This window comes from Epinephelus moara, chromosome 8 (assembly GCF_006386435.1).
Source record: "Epinephelus moara isolate mb chromosome 8, YSFRI_EMoa_1.0, whole genome shotgun sequence".
NCBI lineage: Eukaryota > Metazoa > Chordata > Actinopteri > Perciformes > Serranidae > Epinephelus > Epinephelus moara.
Genome location: NC_065513.1, coordinates 19,265,574 through 19,286,860, shown reverse-complemented (window position 1 = coordinate 19,286,860; position 21,287 = coordinate 19,265,574). Strand labels below are relative to the sequence as shown.

At 40.6% G+C, this 21,287-nt stretch overlaps 1 protein-coding gene across 2 annotated transcripts in view; it reads right to left on the bottom strand.

The window, feature by feature from the left end:
* Window positions 1-21,287, bottom strand: part of LOC126394877 (EGF-like repeat and discoidin I-like domain-containing protein 3) — a 142,730-nt gene that overhangs the window by 50,382 nt on the left and 71,061 nt on the right. For both annotated transcript variants that reach the window (XM_050052017.1, XM_050052018.1), the window contains exons 4-5: window positions 15,075-15,188; window positions 899-1,080 (exon numbers count right to left, since the gene is read on the bottom strand). In XM_050052017.1, the coding sequence (XP_049907974.1) occupies window positions 899-1,080; window positions 15,075-15,188 (296 nt within the window). The remainder of the gene's footprint in view (window positions 1-898; window positions 1,081-15,074; window positions 15,189-21,287) is intronic.

Sequence of the window (21,287 nt, the reverse complement as noted above, 5' to 3'; positions counted from 1 at the left end):
TGTGGGACTGATTTTCCTGCATTTAAACAAGCCCAATCACACAATCCACTGAATCGATCTACCGACTGTACATGGCTCTTTCACAATAAGTGCCGACTTATGACACAGCATGAAGGTTAGCTTTATAAAAGCTTAAGTAAGAGAAGACTTGCATCAGTGCTTTTCTGCTTTTCATTTCACAGCACATAGGGCTATTTTGGATGAAGGCCCCTCGGTGGTCATGAAACCACTCTGAAGTTTTTACAAAAGGAGAAAAAGAGGGACTGAATTGTTGATATTTTTCACGGATAACAGGAAAATTACTGTTGAGTGTTGTGTAAAATTATACACCAAATCTCTCTCTTGACAGCGCAGCGATTTGCAGATCAGAATTTACATGAGACACAACAAAAAGAAAGAATCAATGAATGCATCCAGTAATTATAATATTGTGCAGCACCATACTTTTGTTCTATTACCAACTCAGTTTATGACACAGAATACAGTGAGGGCCAATGCGGCTACGACTGTTAGCATGTCACAAGTAATCGTCAAAACAAGAGCTGGCACAGAGCATCACCACAGATGCAACAGCCACTAGCTGAAAGCAGTTATGCCCTTTCACATTGTTCCTCACACTTGACTACACCTGCATCTGTTCTACCCTCAGCTCACATTTTGTATTGTGCTTTATTACCAGTAAGTGAGACGTCACCTTTACAGTATCGGTAATTACCTCTAAAGTTGGCATTTTATTTTGACATTTTATTCTCCATAAACCACAACCAAGTAACGTTACATGGTAGGGAACAACAAACAACAGAATAAATTGTATTTATACTTTAGACAGTCTCTTCATTTGCTCGTGTTTGGCCCTGGCCCAGCTTTGCGTGTGTCCTGCCCTGTGACCGTGCTTTACCTGGATCCACGGCCATCTGTCATTTTCGGCAGCAGTCCAGGCATTGACCAGGCCCTTCTTGTTGAGGCGTGCAAAGTACGGGTACCATTTCTGCAAGCCGAAAAGAGCGCGGTGGGTGGAGGAGGCTGTTATCTGTTGGTTGGAGATTATACCACCCTCCATGCCCAGTGGTCCAGAGCATCCTGAGTGAAGAGAGGAAGAGAGGGAGACAGACAAGCCTTTCATGTAATTTCAGCTCTCAAAAAACACGTGCAACTCAGCCTGTGCAGTGCATATAGATTTCTAAAAATACCACAAAGACAGGATTCTGTAATGTCAGTGATTTTGTCCTCCATATTTTGTTTTATTTTTTTCCTCAGTGTCTTCACATCAGAGTCGATATTGTTGTTTATCTCAGAGATGAAAACCTCGGCCTCCTCTGCTTCTGCAGTTTCAGGCGCAGTCATTAAAACTGCAACTTTCCCTTCGCTCTCTGTTGTTGTATCTTTGTGATAACCTCTTATTTAGACCTCGTCTTTGAGGTGGTCATAAATTTGTCCACCCTGACTTCTCTTACAATAAATTCTGCTTTGATTCATCAAAAGAAAATTCCTAATGTTTCCATGATGGCAAATTCCTTTTGAGTCACTCCAGTCAACATGAGGACTCATCTCCTCCTTCATGCTGTCCACATCCACATGACTAACGGGTTTCTCCTTCATCTCTCCCATCTGTAACAGAGCCCTAAGGCTCCCTCCCAAGGAGCTGTGGCCACTTCTGGACAGCATCATCCCAAATGTCAGCAAGCTTTGTAACAGCTTTAAACATCCTACATGCTGCAGTATGAAAGTGGGGAGGCATGACAGCAGCATCGTCAGACAAAAACACCCGTCCTTTCTTCTTTAGGCAACACATTTTCCCTTTAATCCTAATTGGTATGTCCAGGCACACCAAGAGCACTAAATAGATATACCTATGGTGAAAGGGGTTCGGGCAATGTTTATTCAACAGAGAATTTATGGTGCTGCAAAACAACTACTTCTTTGTGTTTCCATAAAAAAGCCTGTTGGGAAATCAAATAATAATAGAAAACACATGAGAAATGAAACACAGTGAAGAAACAGATGGAAAAGGGGTATGTATCCATACGGTATGCTAGATGAAGATAAGACATACCACAATATACAGTTTTATTGCATACAATTGAAAGTCTAAAAAAAAGTTGACACTGCTCTCCAGATTTTCATAATTGTTCATGTACACACAAAACATCTGCTTTTCCATCAACACTCGGCGCGGGATGGATTGAATTCGGATGGGATATGCATGCAGATTGTATAGATTGCCTTTAATCATAAGACAACTCATCAGAAGGAGCCTGTGGAAAGGCATCATAATTGAGGACTCAGGTGTGCCAAGAAAACAACCTCAACAGTTCAGCTGGGATGGGGGTTGTTGTTCCAAACACCTGTGGTGTATCGCCATCAAAACTGAATCAGATGTGAGCGCAAGTCTCCAGGATCCTTCACTCTGAATACATTGTGTTACACTGGACATCAGCAGGGATGAACTGATTTTGAAATTCTGGGCCATGGATCGTGATGTTTAAAATAACAATTTGGCTAATAGCTGATACTGATATTTTTATGTTGTTCATATTGTTTTTGTTGTTATTTATTCCCCTTTTTGTGCCAGAGATTCTACATTAAAAAATAATAACATAACTGTCATTACACAACCTTCAAATAAGCACAAATTTAATTACATAAATACATTTTTAAGTGCTTGAAAAGTCTTTTTACTTTATATAATACATCATAACCCCCTCTCTAATATCTATTTGATATTGTTGTTAAAATATTAACAAATATCTCCTTCAAACAGCTGCATTTGTTTTGGTTTCTAACCAAAAACTACTTTTCAATAATGAACAATAATACATTTTATTTATAGAGCGCTTTTCATGGTACTCAAGGACACTTTGAGTTTGATATTAGTTAAAAACAATTATAAAATAGAATACAGTAAAAAAACCAAAAAAAACACACATCATTCACACATTAAAAGCCGTTTTGAAAAGATGACTTTTGATGAGTGATTTGAACTGGGAGAGGTCGGTGCAGTCTCGAATGTGTGTGGGGAGAGTGATCCAGAGGGAGGGGCCGGATATAGAGAAGGTCCTGAGTGGTGAGTCAGAAGGTTGGCATCAGAGGAGGTGGCGGTGGAGCAAGTACTACATTACATTGAACACACCATAATCTACCTTCGCCAAATATGCATTTTTATAATCCCCTCTCTTTTATCTATTTTATATTTTTGTTAAGACATTGACAGATATCTCCTTCAAACAACTATATTTATTTGGACTTCTAACCAAAAACTACATTTAACTAGATTACATTTAACACATCACAAGAACTTTATAATTAACTTCACCAAATGTGAATTTTTACTGAGCTTGAACGCATCATAATGTAACTCAATGCAACCTCTGTGAGCTGTTTATTTGTGGCCACTGGCTGCTTAGAGCTAACGCTAACTAGCTTTCCTCCTGCTGACTTTAACTCGCATTTGTTGTTCACAATGTAGCATGATCAGGGTTTGCTGTGTCCTTTTTTCTGGAAGACATCCTGGAGAAGATCTCTTTCCCCAGTGAGAGCAGGCGCCGGCTGCTACTAGCCATCTCGTCACACAACAGTGCGATCACGGAGCCCGTTTGCCAAACAATTCATTGTATCCTTCTTGTACCTGCTCATTTATTTAACTCTATGGCGGTTATGGCTGTGTTTCGACCTTTTGCTGATACCCCAATGACTGTCAACAAGGTAAATATCGTCTGAAACCGATGTTCAGCCGATAAATTGGTGCATCTCTGGGTATCATTCAACCCTTAAGTTGCAATACGCCACTTATTAACCGGTTCTTTATGCTGTGCTGTGTTGTCTGAAGGAAAGCCGAACAGCTGAGAGTTGACACAAAGTCAGTTTGAATTCTGCTGAACATCATTACATTCCCTCTAGCCCACGATGCCTCCTAAACATAAATAGCTGTATTTAGGATGTGCTGTTCTAGTTGTGACAGCTGCAAGTTTTAATTAGTCTCTAAGTCATGCATATAGGATTCATTGCTGAGCATTTTTTGTTTAAAATATCTTTCCTAATGAACATGATATGCAATTATATGAATGCTGTGTATGCAAGAAACATCCCAGGGAAGAACAGCTAACATTGTCAGAGGAGTCTAACAACTCTAAAGAACATTACCAGGAGTTTACCGGATGTTTTGTCACCCTGTGTGATAGCAAGGCAGTGTGTCCTATGCTCAGAGACTACCTGAAATAGCAGTTTGGGGCATTTAATTCTCTATCAGAGTTGGGAGTCGTGAGCTTGAAGCTAAACCTCAAGTGTGTGCAACATCAAATTGATTTCCCACCGCCTTTATTATTGTGTGACAGCAGTAAACAAATAGAAATGACAGTTGGAGGTAGCAGTCAGCGCATTTCTCACTTTTATTTTGCTCTTCAAATTTATTTTCTAATTGGAATGATGGTTTAGTATTACAGAGAAGAAAAGATAATTGCTGATGCTGTATTTAATTTCATTGATACACAATCGCATGCGGTTTATGATGGAAATGATGTGGGAGGTATTCCTCCTACTCTGTTCCTGGTGTTTATTTCTAATGACAACAGGGATAAAAGTGATGAGAGTAATAAAATAGGACATGCAGAATGTATTCTTCTCCTGCTTGTGAACAGTGCTGGATGTGATTAATATTTAATCCACTCATCTGATTCCTACTGTTAGCAAGACTGTGGTCGCAGATGATTAAATAGCTGTGTTTAAGAGCCTAAAAAAACCCCACAAGTGTTGGGGAGGCTGAGGGATCTTGGAAGTGTCCCAAAAGAATGAGGACATATCAAGCGCAGAGTTCAGCCAGAGGCACTGCTGGCTCATGCTGGCTATACTGTAAGTGTCCGTGTAAACCAGCCTTCAGGGGAAGCCTGGAGCAGCGGTCACCCGAAGGCTGTGATGCCTCCACCATTTAAGCAAAACACCTAAGCATTTTCAAACCCAATGCTGACACACAGACAGATGAGGCATGCACACACACCAGCAGACAATGAAACTGGCAGTGTTTAGAGCTATGAGAAGACTCTGACCACAGAAGGAAGCCAAGGGAAGAATGGAACAATGAAAACAACCTTAGCTGGACTTATCCAGCCGCTAAAACAGTGGGGCTCTAGGCAACAGGGAGGCAGGGAGACATTGAGTAATGTCTGAGGACAGTCCAGGGGGATCGACTGGAGGCTGGGAGAGAGCAAAGAGTATATCTGTGTGCGTGTGTGTTTGCCCTGACAGAGATGTGTTTATATATTCCACTATGGTAAATCATTCGTGCTTCACTAGTTCTTCCTTGTGTGTGACTCATTGCTTCCAGACTGATGGGTGGATGGTGTAGGTGGTTGCGGTAGCCTACTGCTGCTAAGCTAAAACAACCTTTGGATTGTTCCAATATCTGACGGATAAACTTAATTCAGTCATTTTAGCAAGCCTTAGTAAGAACAAACAGCTTCCTTTTTGAAACATGGTGAACCAGTTTGAACTCATGGCTCGGAAAGATGGGCGACCTTGCTTATCAGAGTGAAGGCTGGGACTTTCCAAAATGACAATAGTGTTGCAGTAGAGCAGTTAATATAAGTTTATATTAGTGGCTTTTAAAAAAGTGCCTTTAGACATTAGCCAAGGAGGTTCATCTGTCAGCAAGATATTTCAAAATTCAAACTGTATGAATAGTTTTTCGCAAAATTGGACATACACCCTTTACACTGGGGAGCACTTGTTAAGAACTGATTTCTCCTATTACATAATTTTTAATCGTACTTATGAAAATAAACGAGTGACATATATTTTAAATTCAAACGGTATGTTTGCAGGCTCAGATTTTAAATTTGAAGTGACCGGAAACTGGCTTAAATGTTGTGGTTAAGTTGAACAAGAGCCCAGGGAATATGTTGTCCTTTTCTAACCCTACAACAAAAACAAGACTGAGGGTCTACAAACATGCCAACAACTTTGCAAGGCTGCACTTACTGTGGGCACAGCGGTGCTTCAACCTAAAAGCTAGTGCCAGCATGCTAACATGCTTACAGGTGTATTGTTTACTATGTTCACCATCTCGGTTTTGAGTATCAGCACGCTAACATTTGCTACTTTAAACTAAATACGGACACACAAAAACTTTCATCAATCCACCTTGAAGATGTTGGGATATTTCACAGCATATGTGAATACTTAAACCTGCTGGTGGTGCTGGAGCAAAAGTCTGAGAATCATCAAAGTCATTGATTCTTAAAGATGCATCCTCTGGGGACCATGAATGTCTGTACAGGACTGTCTGATCCAGAAGTCTGGACCAATGTGTACCAACCAACAGACTGACATTGCCATCTCTAGAGCCTTGCTGTTAACATTGCTAAAAACACTTGTCAAACTGACCCATAGAAGGCAATATATGCTAAAAATATCATAAATTATAAATAATCTAATAGACATAATTTGCTGAGAACACTAAAGCATGTCTATAAATGGCATAAAGGCCTGTACACACTGGGGGCATCATGAATAAACAAACAAACAAAAAAACAAAGCCAAATTTTCCTGCCAATATTTTGCATCAAACTTCTATATTCATATCATTTAGGATGAATATAATAATTTGGTTTTTGGAATAGCTTTATGTTGATTTATCATGTAACACAGGGTGCTGAGAAACACAAACAATCAACAGGTCTGCTATTGTCATGACATTGTGACCTAACATCTGTTTTTCACACTGAGATCGGCTTATGCTTTTATTCGCAATATGACAAAAACAACAGTTCAAAAAAATATATTGATTTGAAAATTACTTGCATGACAACCAAACAAAACAAAAAAACGCCCCTGCTTTGTAAAGACATTAAGGGGTGTTAATTGAGTTGAGGATGATATCTGCATCGAGGGTGCCAATCAGTACTTAGAGCAATAAAACATTCTTTATGATTCCTGATTTTCAATTTGTTAGGGACCTTGTGGATTTTGCATGCTACTTTGGCACACACACCACATGGTATATCACCCTGATTTAACTCCTGAAAGTGAAATGGAATCTATTTTTCCTCATTACGACCTGACATTAGGGCCGAGGTACAATGTCGCATCACCAAAGCATCATATTTGTCTAGATGGTGTACCTCTTGGGCAGCTCTCTTGTAAGGTATTCTATGTGGATGTTATGGCAAGACACTGTTGCAAAGTCGCAGTCCTTCTCACCTTGCGGCAATGAAGGGCCACTCTTAACGAGCTGCCTGCCAGTCGTCCGTCAGAGCAGCAGAGGCAGCCAGCCCCCGGGCCTTGGCCTGCTGGCCCCTGAGCATACATCAGCCCTGCGACAGCACACATCACTAACACCACCACTACCGTGATGTGACAGCTGAATCCATCTCCCACAAGCCCTACCTACAGCCTAAACAAATTAGAGACCCACTGAAATTAATGCCAGCACACCAATACTAATGAGCATGCGGTGGAGAGGGGGGATGAGGAAAAGAATAATAAACACACAGTCATACGACAGGGGTCCTACAAGTGAGAAATGAGACTAAATGAAAAGCACCTGTATGTTTTATATGTGGGTGTATGGGTGTGTGCAGTTACACATTTAAAGTGTGCAAGACATGCATGTTGTCATACAAATTATAGTCCGGCTGATACAGGATGTTGAGGCTGATAGGGATATTTGAGACTTTGTAAATTGGGAATGACAGATATCATTTTCATAGTTGAAAAATAGTAGTCTCTGGTAGACAAACTGTAAAATGGTGACACTGTTTCCAAAGATATCTTTCAGCATTCCTATGTTTCTGATATATTGACCTCTACACACTAAAGGTGCTTTCAGACCTAGAGTTCGCTTGCTTTGGTCTGAATCAGGGACACATTGCAACTTGGCGCACATTAATAATCTTCTGGGACTGTAACATGCTCATGTTTAACCCAAACAATGTGTCATGTGACTGCAGTTGGTTCGGATCGAGGTCGGAACAGGTTGTCACCACAAACAAACCGCACCAGAGTTTGTTTGTAACCGGTGATTGCTGTGTTCACACCTGCCCAAATGAACCGCACTTGGGGGGCAAACGAACTTGAGTATGATTGAACTGAACCAAACAGGGCAGGTNACCACAAACAAACCGCACCAGAGTTTGTTTGTAACCGGACTGAGACCACCTCTTCAAGAAGGTCTCTGTCTGGTTATTTTGGTGCACATCTGAGTGTGATTGCTGTGTTCACACCTGCCCAAATGAACCGCACTTGGGGGGCAAACGAACTTGAGTATGATTGAACTGAACCAAACAGGGCAGGTGTGAAAGTACCCTTACACAAAGTATAGTTTTGTATAGCTTTATACAATGGAGTCAGCATGAAGTTTTAGAAATTTGGTTGGTCTACAGCATATTGAATAAATAGTGCAACAATGTGCAAGTTTGTTTGCAATGTGTCTTTCATCACTCATGATCCTTCCTGTTGGACTATTCAGGTAATATGACAGCATTCTTAATTCTCAGCGAAATAGTTGCGGAGTCAGTGATGTCATAAACAATAGCATTAACTGCCAAACTACAAAAAAATCAATTATTTGTTTCTGTTTTTGCTTTTTTTTTTTTTACTGTACGTTTACAGCATTTAAGAACTCTGGGTATATAGCAGTCAGACATTGTGACTGTCTGGACAAGTGATATGAGGATTTATCACTTTATATAAAGCGTAAAGAAACACTGATAGTACATTTCAGCCCTCAACATGTCCTTAGACGACCTCACGTCACAAGGTCATGAAAATGTAGGCTATTTGCAGTAAATAGCCAGAGCCTTCAGCTTACTGCGGGCGTATTAGATACAGGGCTGTTGGGTTTTATTAGATGCTACAGGATGGAAGTAAGTTAAAGCAAACCTTGGTGTTCTTAAATTGATTTAGCTTCTGCTCAAGGCAGATGGTTCTACAATCATTTCAGCCGATGCTTTTGGAAAATGGGACCCTGAACAGTCCTCATCTTGCATTAATAGTGGATCTTGAGCCAACCATTTAACCCATATTAGTGTCTGAAAGCATGACTGTCTCTGGACGAATACAGCAGTAACAATCCCAAATTTTATTCAGCACAAAGACTGCGGCAGCATGTGCCAAGTGTTATCTCACTGTGTTTTATTCCTTCTTGTGTATTTTTCTGGGATTCATGTTGGCAAGTAACAGATACGATTCTTCTTCTCACTTCTCGCTTTCCATTGGATCATGGGAATCAATATTGAAGGCACTGTAATTATTTCAGTAAAATCGGATAATCACTGAACAGACAGGCAATGGCCAAGAGCTTGCTGCTGCCTTCACATTATATTCTCACGCTCCTTTCTGGTATGACCAGAAAATGTACAGCAGCTTAATCTGCACCAGCCAATGTGTGTGCAGGACGAGCCCACACACACAATGTGGGTTGAGGGAACAACTCAGAGGAGATGACGAGTCCTTGCATTAAAGTAGAATCACGACACATTTTTCTATGCATGCTATATTCATAGGTGACCCCACCAACTGTACTTCTTGTAATAAGGCTGTGTCAAAATCGACTAATTGAAATAGAAAAGGCAAAATTTTGATTTTGATGTTAAAGCAGCACTTCACCTTGGGCTGTCACAGTGAATGAATTTCCCCTGCAGTGATTAAAGGTGGCTCAGCAGCATGATATGAGGTATTACTGCAAATTCTGTTGTTTTTGCAAATGATTTAATTTATCTTGATTTCAGTGCTTTGCAAATAAGCTTCATTGTTTGGCTAATATTGGGTATAATGCTGCTTTTAAATGACAATTAAATACTTGTTCACTATCAAAGGGGATCACCCCCTAAACTAAGAATTCTAATGTTATTTTTGTGGCCTTCAATCATTATTTGTGAACATGAGGTACTCACTCTCAAAGCCAGAAACCAGAGAAGTAAGTTGCAATCCTGTCATATGTCTGTCATAAGTCTGGAGCTGCTCCGTAGATAATGAATGGTAGCCTGATTTTGTGACCCCACATAATGTTTGTTTTCTTTTTAATACCCAAATGAGCTTTCTTCCATTGTAGTGTCCTCAGTTCTGAAACAAAAAAATGTACCCATATACTCAGATCATCACTCTGAGTAATCTCAGTCTTTCCCATCCACTGCCTCTGGGGCAGCTCCAGACTTTATACCCTATGACATCACACATTTGAATTTTAGCCCTCCTGACATGTATGCATTTTGAAAATGAGCACAGTTCCTCTTAAATTGAAGAGCAATAAGACGCAATAAGGTGCTCAGTGTTTTTTCAGATGAGACACGTTGGTTGTGTCTGGTTGCTATGATACAGAATATCAGAAAAATTTTGGCACAAGGCAGACAACTTGTTCTGGATGAAGGGAAGGCTGAGGCATGTTGGAAGAGAGGACGCACCCTCTGGTCTATGCAAGCTCACTATTAATTTCTCCTCCATTGTTATTGTCTTTGAAGCAGGCTATTAGTCCCGCCCTTACTTCACTGTGATTGGACGGCTGCCTTATAAATAACAATTTGCTGCGGGGTTATGCCCAAAGTTGAATTTGTTTCAACTCTCGGAGATGACAAAAAAAGGGCAAACATGCAGCACTCAGTGCAGAATAGATGCTTGGTACAGTAGCTTGCCATGTTGCTGGCAATTGTAGCATAGTGTGTATATGTGGTGCTCCCATTAAGAAAAGTGGTTGTGGCAGTATTACAATATTGTGGTTGTCTGTCCTAATCCAATGATTCTTACACGTGAGAATCTACATATTCATATCAAAATACTCAGCTTGAAGAAGAAGCTTCGTCAAATCTGGGAAAATACCTCAAGTAATGTCACAGTGATGTCATCAGGGTTATCTCAGCTAAGGCTTGAAGGCTTCATATTTTTAGTAGAAAGTCTTCATTACAATGTGAGTATGTTAAGTCTGCAAGAAGTGGGTATTTACCAGGCAGGGAGGGCGTAATGAAAGACCAGTGGTGTCAGGTAGTTACCAGTCACAGTGCACGCTATTGTGACGGGTCCTAGTGCACACTAGTTAGGAGTTATAAGGCGCACACACACCACTGTCTTTTATGTTTAAAAGGCATGACAGCTGGCTGGACTTAAAGATGTGCTCAGCTTGTCAGTCTTGACAAATTTTCCACCTAAACTAGCCACTGTATCATATTGTCCTGTCACGTGATCAAACACAGACTTGACATTAGGCAACATCAACACAATGTTACCCACCAATCATCACTGCATACCTGTATATCAAAGAATATACAAATTATTCATTTAATTGTATAGTTTTATAGTTAATTCATGGTTTTTCTAGTTCATATAGAATAAGCATATCATTTTGTTATAGATGGCTACTGACTATTCTACCAAGAAAAGAAAAGAAAATCATATCAGAGATGGGTTTGAGTGCAACGCGTCATAATTTGAAAGCCACGCCCACAAAGGGGAAACGAGACTCGCTCGTTCGCTGTCATTCTGCCTCCGCAGCCGCGCCTTCAAGTTTCCACGACTTAATTGCTAGCTAGATAAAATTATTAGCTATAGCTAGCTAATAATTAGCTAATAATAAGATGGCAAAGGATTATTTTAGCACGCTATGCCTACCAGAGAGGCAACAGTATATTGACAAGCTTAATATTGCCTGTCTACCTCAGTGTCCCTTCTCCTTACCTTGCTCGTCTTGGAAAAAACATGAGCAGAAATCAGTCAGTTAACTAAATCAACCGCTACTCCCCCATCTCCACATTCTCCCCTTACTGCAGTCTGAGCATGATGTGGAGATTCTTTGTTAAGAAGACAAGGATTTCGGTATGCTCAGCCGTCAGCCTGCTCCTACTACCAGCACATTGTTATTTTGAGAGATGCCTCTACATGCTGGTAGATTGATAGAAGTGCTAGAGTGGACCGCTGGAATTGACTGCTTGAATTGCGGCGCACTGGGCACAATTATAACAGAAGTTGCATTCATACTGCCAATGCTTTAGCTTAGCATACATAAATACAGTTAACTGTTACTCTAAAAAATACATTTGGAGGGTTTGACAAAGTGTTTGCTGCACACATAGGCATACCGAGCGTCAGGATCCCACAATTTCTTCCCTGTTGAAGCCTCACGTTTTATTGTGTGTCCACTTTTGTCTTCTACAAGGTTCCGTTTTTCTGGCATTAGGGAAAAGGGAAAACTCAACAGGCTGGCAACTGAGGGGGAAAGTGTGAGGGGAAAGCGGGCCTTGTTTCCCCTTTGGGGGCGTGGCTTTCAGATTATGACGCGTTTCGCTCTGTCTCTGTCCCTGTAATTGACAGGTGGCAAAATAATTTGCAAGAACCCCCCCCCCCCCCCCCCCCCCACCTGTTTAAAAATTTTGATCGTAGGTGATATCAATGGGAGGAGCAACTCCAATGTCATCACTTGATATATTCGTTTTTGTAATGTTTTCTTTTTGAAATGCCCTGACAGGTTACAAACCTTTTCCTGTTGCTGGTAACCCAGCCTCTCGTTCCAGGCTGATTTTTTGACATAAAGCAGACTTGTCAGGAAACATATTGTTCAGTTGTAAAGTATTAGGGCTGCAGTGCATTATGTGTGACTGTACTGCTGTGCACTGAATTTCAAATGGAAAACAAAAACAAAAACATAACCAAAAAACAAGGTTATAGTGTTTTAGCTTGAGGGGGGTTTGTGGTTGTTTACACCTAAATTAGATGAGCGGTGTAAGACTTATTGCCCTTTTCACCCTCGAGGGATTTGTATAAAAAGAGCTGTAATTTCTACACTGTTCATCTGTTGTGGATGTAATCACCACCAGAGTCAGCACTATCAGCTCATGGACATTGTTTTATGTCATATCTAATGTGTTAGTACAGACAGACCCAAAACAAACCATTCTAATACTTACAGACTGTGCTGCATCTTTGGCTGGGTGGATTAATGGTTGTGTAATATGCTGTGCAAATATTGAATTTATATGTGAAAATGAAAATAAGCATCATTACATAAATAATGGAGCTTCGCATATGTTCAGTCAGCAGGAGTAAATCTTTCTCCTCAAGTTCTTCACTCACCACACCGACCTTATCAGTCAGGCTGCGCCTCTTTACTCCTCTCCAATCACAAATCCCCCTCCGCTTTTTGTCATTGCCTTTATAAAAACAACTACAGCAACTTTCAAAATGTCTGCAGTCTTTCCGATGCAGACTTGCTCCTGAAAATTCCTGAGTCTACTGCCGAACAACTGTGCTGCACCTAAGATAGAAAATCTGATGAATTAATTTGTGAGTAGCGGTGCAGGGGTGGCTCAGGGCTCCGAGTCCACTGATACATTAATCCTAATATGTTCCTAGACTGAGCAGACAAAATCCCCACAATAGCATAATAAACACATGAGGCCACTTTAAGCTCTCCGGCGTCTTGCAAAAAGAAAGCTACTTGTGATAAGACGGAAGCTCTCTCTCGTTCTACACAGCCACTGGGCAAAAGAAATGAAATAGGGGCTTGCAAGCACAAAGTGGCCGTGACTTCTCAGCATTCAAATGTTCGGTTTTCAGCTCAGCCTTTTTTTTTTTTTCTCTTTTCTTTTTTAACTTTCCTGCTTTAGGGTTTATTGTGTTTCCTTGAACATGCAGAAATTCAGCTGTTTTTTTTTTCTATTTATTCATGTTTCTGTTGAACTAATATAAGGAGAACTTTGGATTTATGTTAGTGAAACTTGTATAAAAGGGTTTTAAATATATATCATATGATAACCTTCAGAAAACATGAACATTGTGTGGAATGTGAATACGTTATATATTAATATTCAGAAGAAAAGTCATGCTGCACTAGACATTATCTAAAAGATACACAGGGGGATTTCAGTTTATGAGTGTGCTTTCCCTGAAATTCATCCTGTCCAGTAAGAGAGACGATCAGCTCTTACCCCTAAGGTATTTTCAGATATAATCAGTGGAAAATTACTGAATAAACACTCCAGACTTTTCCTTATATATTAGTAAAAAAAACACATGAACTTCCAAAAGTTGTGTGAGACAGAACAGGGACTAAAATGAACCTTTCAAATGATAAATTTCAAACGCTCTGTAAGACTCATAAAGGTAAAACTCCCCCACTTTGCCTCCACATGACTGCTGTGAGATAAGCTCAAGTGTGGGCTACATGTACACCAACATAATCTATACTTATAACTATGGATATTGCAAAGCAAAGAAATGTCCTCAAGACTTAACACAGTCGTATAACCTCTAAAGAGGTTTTCATCAGAGGTTGACACACTATCCACTGAAGCATGGTGAGATGTTCTTTTACCAGCAAACTGTCTTTGATCGATCAGTTTGCTTGGCTAATACTACCCACTGTGCATTACCTGCAGCATCTGGTGTGCTGTTAAGAATTAATGGGAAGTTGTAAAAGAGGTAAAATACAAACATAAAAAACTGGAATTACCGCCTTGCGGTCGTATGCTTCCATGAATGAGTCGAGCTGCAGTAACAGTTTTCATCACTGTCTGTCTAGACTCGTGTAGGTATGACAGTTGACAAAGCTTCAAATATGGAGGTTTCTGCAAAGAAGCTACAAATTTTAAAACATGAATGCGGCTTGCACATCTTCAACCTGGCAGCACAATCAGCCCAGTTTCAAGGTGACCCAAGACTAGTGTCACCATCTCAGTATCAGACCAAATGTCTCCCCTTCTTTTCCTAAGTTATGATGTTGAATAATGGTCAGAAGGTGTTTTTGCAGAACCTTATGATGTCATACTGAAGTCGGATATAAAATGTCATCACTTTGTCATTTAATCCTATTGGACGTTTGTGTCAAATTTTGTCGTAATTAGCGTATGAATTCTTGGGTTATGGCAGTAACGTGTTGTGAGGTCACATTATACTCGAGCTTTGACCAACGAAATCTAATTATTTCATCCTTAAGTCCAAGTGGACGTTTGTGCCAAATTTGAAAAAAAAAACAAACAAAAAAAAAAAACCCTCGAGGTGTTCTTGAGATATTGTGTTCACAAGAATGGAGCGAACATATGGACAACCCGAAAACAGAACGCTTCTGGTGCAGAGACATAAAAAGGAATATGAGCACTTACTGTATTGACAGTTCCTTCCCATGTACTCCCCTGGGCATTCGCAGGAATAGTTGGCAACCATATCTGTGCAAATGCCCCCATTCTTGCAGGGGTCCCTTTCGCATTCGTTAATATCTGGAAGAGCCAAGAAACAACAAAAAAAGGTGCATTCATTTATTTGAAGCAGACATGATGTAGGCAATTAAAAAGACCTCATCCTCATTAGAATGCATTGGTAGGGAGCATGTATTGAATTTCCACTGTGTTACTTGATTCTGTCTGCCCGTAGAAGCTCACACAAAGACACTAGTTTCTTGAAACTAATAAATCAAATAGCTCCTTGGGAGACCATTAATGCTAGAACACAGAGCCAAGTTTGGAGATGTTAAGAACAATTAACCTAGCGTACTTTCTTTGTGGCTTACATAATTATCATACTTTTCAGTGTACCATTCTTGCTCAGTTCTACAAAGCTGCTGACTACTGCACCGCTGACAGTAATTTTGCAGAGGGCTCAGTAAATACCCTCAGTTTCTTCATTAAAGCACCACAGAAACATAGAAGAGCAAAACAGATTGTCAATATGCTAAATTGTCACAGAATTATTATCTGCTGTACAGACACAATGGCTCCGTAATTGCTCTCTGAAACAGCTCTTCTCTGACTGACTCATCTAACCAATTACAGAAGGTGACAGACCCACAACCCCACCCATCACACCCATTTGCACCCTGTTCTATTATAGGTACAGTGACGGGAAATAGGATTACAGGGATAGTTTACCAGGGGAGGGAGGAAAAGAAGTAAACTTCTGAACAGTTCTGAACAAATCTCTAATGATTTCCAAATTTACCCATGGCTGCTACGAGACTTTTAATCCTCTAAAACATACCATGAGTTGTCTCTGACTCATAGGTACATTTTGGCTTCATGAATATGTAACTAGGCTTGAGATTTGGAAAGCTTAAGAAAGTGAAACATGATTAAAGTAAGTCTTTCACGGTGCTTCGTCTCCCTGAGATTTTATCTATAACATCTATAATAGTCACTTGGGCACATTTTTAATATCTCAAAATACATCTTTTTTTTCGGGGAATGTCCCATATGCTCCGGAGAAATACAGTCATGGTCTTCACACATAATGGTCACTGAGGTACTGTGACTGGATGCAGCAGCATCTTTAATCTGCAGCAAAGCAGGATAAAAAAATAATAAAACATAGATTGAAATAAAAGAGAGTGAGAGGCAGAGAGAGGGAGAGGAATAAGAAATGTTTTGTGATTCACCCAAAAATCCATGGGGGGACCCACGAGACAACTGTATTTGGGTGAAAAGATGTTTGATGAAATTGAGCTGTAAAACCTTTCCCACAAGGCCATAAAAAAAGGTGTGCAGGTTGAACTTGAAACACACATCTAGTTTGTTTTCATTTGTCTGGAATGCATGGAAGACATTTTGTTTTATGTGTCTGCCTGGACGAGTACATTTCTCTCTATAGATACAGTACATTCTGTATAATCTTGACTCCCATCGAACACTGTGTTTTTACTTCATATTTTTCCTTGTAAGCACACAACAAGGCCAGCTATGTCTTTTAGTATGGCTACACCCTGCTCCAGATATAGCTCATGATAGAGAAGCTGTGCTATTTGTTAATTCTCTGCTATACAGCCACTTAACTGAGGTGATAAATCAAATGTATTGCACATGAAATAAATAGCAAAATACAGATCCTCACACTGTGATGCGACTCAACTTGGATCTTTTAGCTCATCATTCTTGGGGAGATTGAAGAAAATTGTTTTACCAGCCAGCATACGGTCTTGTGGCTCACAGAGCAGGACAAAAGAGCAGATTTTCACAGTTGGCACTAAAAACCAGACTCTCAAAGATTGGCTGCATCAACACTTTATGTTAGTAGGTAGATCAAACCCAAACTGCAGGGGCCACTCATCTTTAATTACAATGGATCGTGCAAATTATAACAGAGAGAAGTAAATTGTATTTACCCAATTATATTGACTGTCACGCTGTGAAGATTCGTATATGACATTTATTGCTTTATTTTTGCATTTTACCATTGCAGAGAGGGTGTATGATTGTTTGTGCACGTCCATGTGTGGCTGTTTTTCAGCGTCTTTTTCTCAAACCATTTTCAAAGCCATTTCATGAAGCTATTAAACTTCCAATGTGGGTTGTTGCACAGTCCCCATCTCCCCAAAATTACATTATGTTTTGATCTACATTGTCTCCAGCTCGCTGGGGAACATGTGGTTGCTTCTATGTGGTTTGAATTATGGTGACTTAACCTAGATAAGACAACTGTAGAGATGCACTGTATGGACTGAGGCTTAAAACTGAAGCTTATGGGAAACAACAATGCCAACATCATTGTAACGACTTTACTAGGAGAAAAATTAAAGCATTCAAGTTTTTAAATTTGGTTGACAGATGATCAGGTATTTGTCATTAGTAGGGTGGATTTGGGTGTTTGAGGGTGGACTGGAGCATTTTAAGTGCTTGCTACAATTAGATGCAAACTACACAGTAATCAGCTGTATTGTTCCTCTCTCAAGCTAATGGATAGTTCTGGTCTTTGATTATGATTGGCTGAGGTGTGTTTGAAGCTGCTGAAAAAAAAACTCTGAAAACACAACTGTGACCACATTACAACTTCAGTATTACTGCACCAATTAGTCACATATTGTCATATGGGATGTCATATGGACTAAAGAGAGCAACCGCCAACTGAAGCACGAATCATTTATTATTTGCCAGAATGAGAACAATCAGAAGTAACATATGCATACATGCACATATGCTGTCATTTAATGAACGCACAAAAATCTCACAAAGATACTGCAGAAGAAACAAATGAGAGCCTACCACTTCGCTTCATTGGAGAAATACTTGCTGCCGCCCAATCCACCGGACTTTTTTGTCCATCCAAAGTGGACAGACACCATAAATCTATGGTGAGTCAACAATGTAACTTTTGCAAGCTCACATATTTTTATTTTAGCCTGTTATGCTCACCTTTCTTTAGCGATGTCATTGGCGATATTTTTGTTACAGTGTAGCTTGGTTACTCAGAAAGTAATTGGCTACCCTGAAACAAAAATGATATCCCTTGGAAGTAACAACAGCTCAGGTGACAGGAGCATTATAGTTGCCACTGTTATGTTATAAATATCACATCGATTTCAAGATTCTGCTACTCACCTTTAAAGGGACATTGCGTAACATTTTCAGTTGTTTATTGGCAAAAATTGATGTCTGCATTCATAAATATGTCATCATTGGTGTACTATTACCTCCAGCAATAATCTGACTTATTCTCATAAAAGGAGAATTTCGGATTTGTTTGTACATTGTGCGGGTAAGTCGTCTGGGGGGTTCCATAATGTTTCACTATCTTGAGAATACATCTGCCAGCAAGGGACGTACAGCACCGCCTTCTGCGTTTTCGTTGAGAGCCAGGCCAGCGCTGTGTGACTGAGAAGCCGAAGGAGAGGAGCAAAAGGCGCTTCGCTACTACCCCGGCACTACTGCAGCATAACAAAGTCCCACTCTTTGAGGATAATGCAGGATCATGCATATGCAGCATCACGGGAGACGGTATCCTTGTCGCCAAGAAAGCTCAAAAGGGAATCAAAAAGGCAACGTGACCGGCAAATTCTAAAAACGAGGGTCAACATCGGGGTAGCCTTTCCCAGGTGCAGAGAGCTGCCGAAGGAGCAGTTGTCAAAAGACAAGACGTGATTGGTTTGTTTCGATGTACACCCAACAGTCCTACGTTGTAAACACAGCCAGCATGGTGAGGAGGGGGTTTGTCAACTTGCGTCGCGTGTGTCTGTGTAGGAGCCTGAATGAATACTCCATGAAGTATCAGATGACATGGTTTCATCAACTTTGCTGCAATACGCGTTTGAAACAGTGAGGTGCTAGAGTGCGCTATCCGTTTGAATGCAATATGATTTCAACTTTAGATGGGAGAAATTCCTACACACTGTGGCTTTGAGGCCCTTCATAATCAAGCCCCTTTCTACTTGTCTGAGCTCTTTCATATCTACACACCCTCCCGTACTCTGAGATCCTCTTCTGCAATCCAACTCACATCACCATCTGCCCACTGGACTACCATGGGTTCTAGAGCCTTCAGCCGTTTTGCCCCCCGCCTCTGGGACTCTCCCCAACATGACATTCTCAGTATTGACTCCCTTTCCACTTTCAAATCTCGTCTAAGACACATCTTTTCAAGCTAGCATATTATTGATAGCCTGAGTGTCAGACTGAAGCTCCCAGAACCTTCAGTCTGACATGGCTTCCATTGAAGGCGATTTACAAGGGGGAGGGAATTTGATTTTTTCCCTAACCAATCAATAGAGATCAACGACTCACCCAGAATCTGACGTCATTAGTATCCATACCTCGGGGGTGCCGAAAACAAGCGAGCATTGCCCGTTTAAAATGTCTCCGTCGTCGTGCACGCCCAGCTGCATCGCCGTTAAATCCAGTTTAGCAGCTTCCTTAATTTGGTCCTCCATTAACGCGAGTAGTGGCGAAATACCTCGATAGCATCGTTAATTTGGTCTGTAGGATCTGTAGCGGTCGCCATTGTTGCTATCCTCACCAGTTACCCACCGGCGCACGGCTTGACATCAGCGTGGCACTGATTGGCTAATCGCTAGACCCCCGGCGTTCATTGGTCCGTCCATCGTTTGGACGAGATAAATCGCAAATTCATTGAAGTATGCCAGACCAGAGATGCAAGCCTACTCAGTTGAGTGGGCGGGGTCTATGGTCTGGAACCAGGCTATATTATTGAGGCTTGCACTGATGATGATTTTATCATGATGAAAATGATGATTTTTGTCTAGTCATTTTATCAACTCTTGCTGTATGTTGTATGTAAACTGCGTCTTGTAAGGTGTCCTTGAGTGCTTTGAAAGGCGCCTATAAATAAAATGCATTATCATTTTTATCATTACTCTGCATCATGCCAACAACACCCCTTAGCTGTTCCAAAATCACTGTAAACAATGGCATCTTGTGGCTTGTTGCTTAAACCTATCGTGCTTTAAATGCGACTGAGACTCATGTTTTCCATAAACCTGTTTCCTCACGTTTACCTGGGATCTCTCTTACGCTCCAGCCCAGGCTTTAACTTTGATGAGCCAGCACAGGACAATCTGATATAATTACAAATCCAAAAACAGCCAGCATGACTAATACACGTAACTATACAGACAACACAATATTAGCATAGAGATGAACAAACAAGCACTTGTCAAAAGGAAACATCTTGATTATGGAAGGTTACTGCAATCAAGTGGGATAATGTTGTAATTAATTCCAGTTCGAGGGGCCGTATGATCCTGTTAAGAACTGTTAACCTGAGAAATGCCAACCAGAGCCCGCCTTTCAGAGAACAAAAGCCAGTTCTCGTTTAACAATTCAGCTTCTCAGTTTTTAAATGACTCTAATCCTCAAGAACCTCTACTTGTTAGCAACTGTGACAACAACAATAAAAACACTAATACAGTTATTAATCAGGGGTACAGCAAAGCCATATTAAATATCATTCATGCATTTCCAGCAGAGTAATTTGCGCAGGGGGTATATTGGTCTTTACTAATTCCCTTAGCGGAACACTCAAACGGAAATGTGATTTTATAGCCACTTGTGAACACTGAGATGTAATGAATTCAATGCATTAACTGAATGTAGATCCATCTGTGAATAAATGCGGTCGCATTAATGTGAACATCTAAGCATAAATGACACAAATGTTGCAGCAGATTTTAGCTGAGTAAGCCCTTGAGTATAATAAGTGGGAAGTGAACAGCAGACCCTGTATAGAGACTATTACCTCAAATGTCAAAGGATTAAGGAACCAAGAAAAAATCTATGTGTCTGAAACATTAATGTGTATCCATACATCCATAAGCCACACTCGCCTATCCTTGAGGGGTGTGGGTGGGCGAGAGGTTAGCTATAGGTCACCAGCCAGTCACACAGCTGAAATGTACAACGGCAAACACAAACAACCCTCAGCTCATTCTGCACACAGCACAATCCACTGTTATTTGGCCACTGCAATCATGCCACTTAGATAAGTGATACTGTTGTTACCCTTTAAGTTCATATCCGGCTTGGCTGCCACCAGTACTGTGGTTTCAAATACAAAGGTGAGCCAAATGGGCAAGCCACTCAAATAGCCTGGAGCACAAC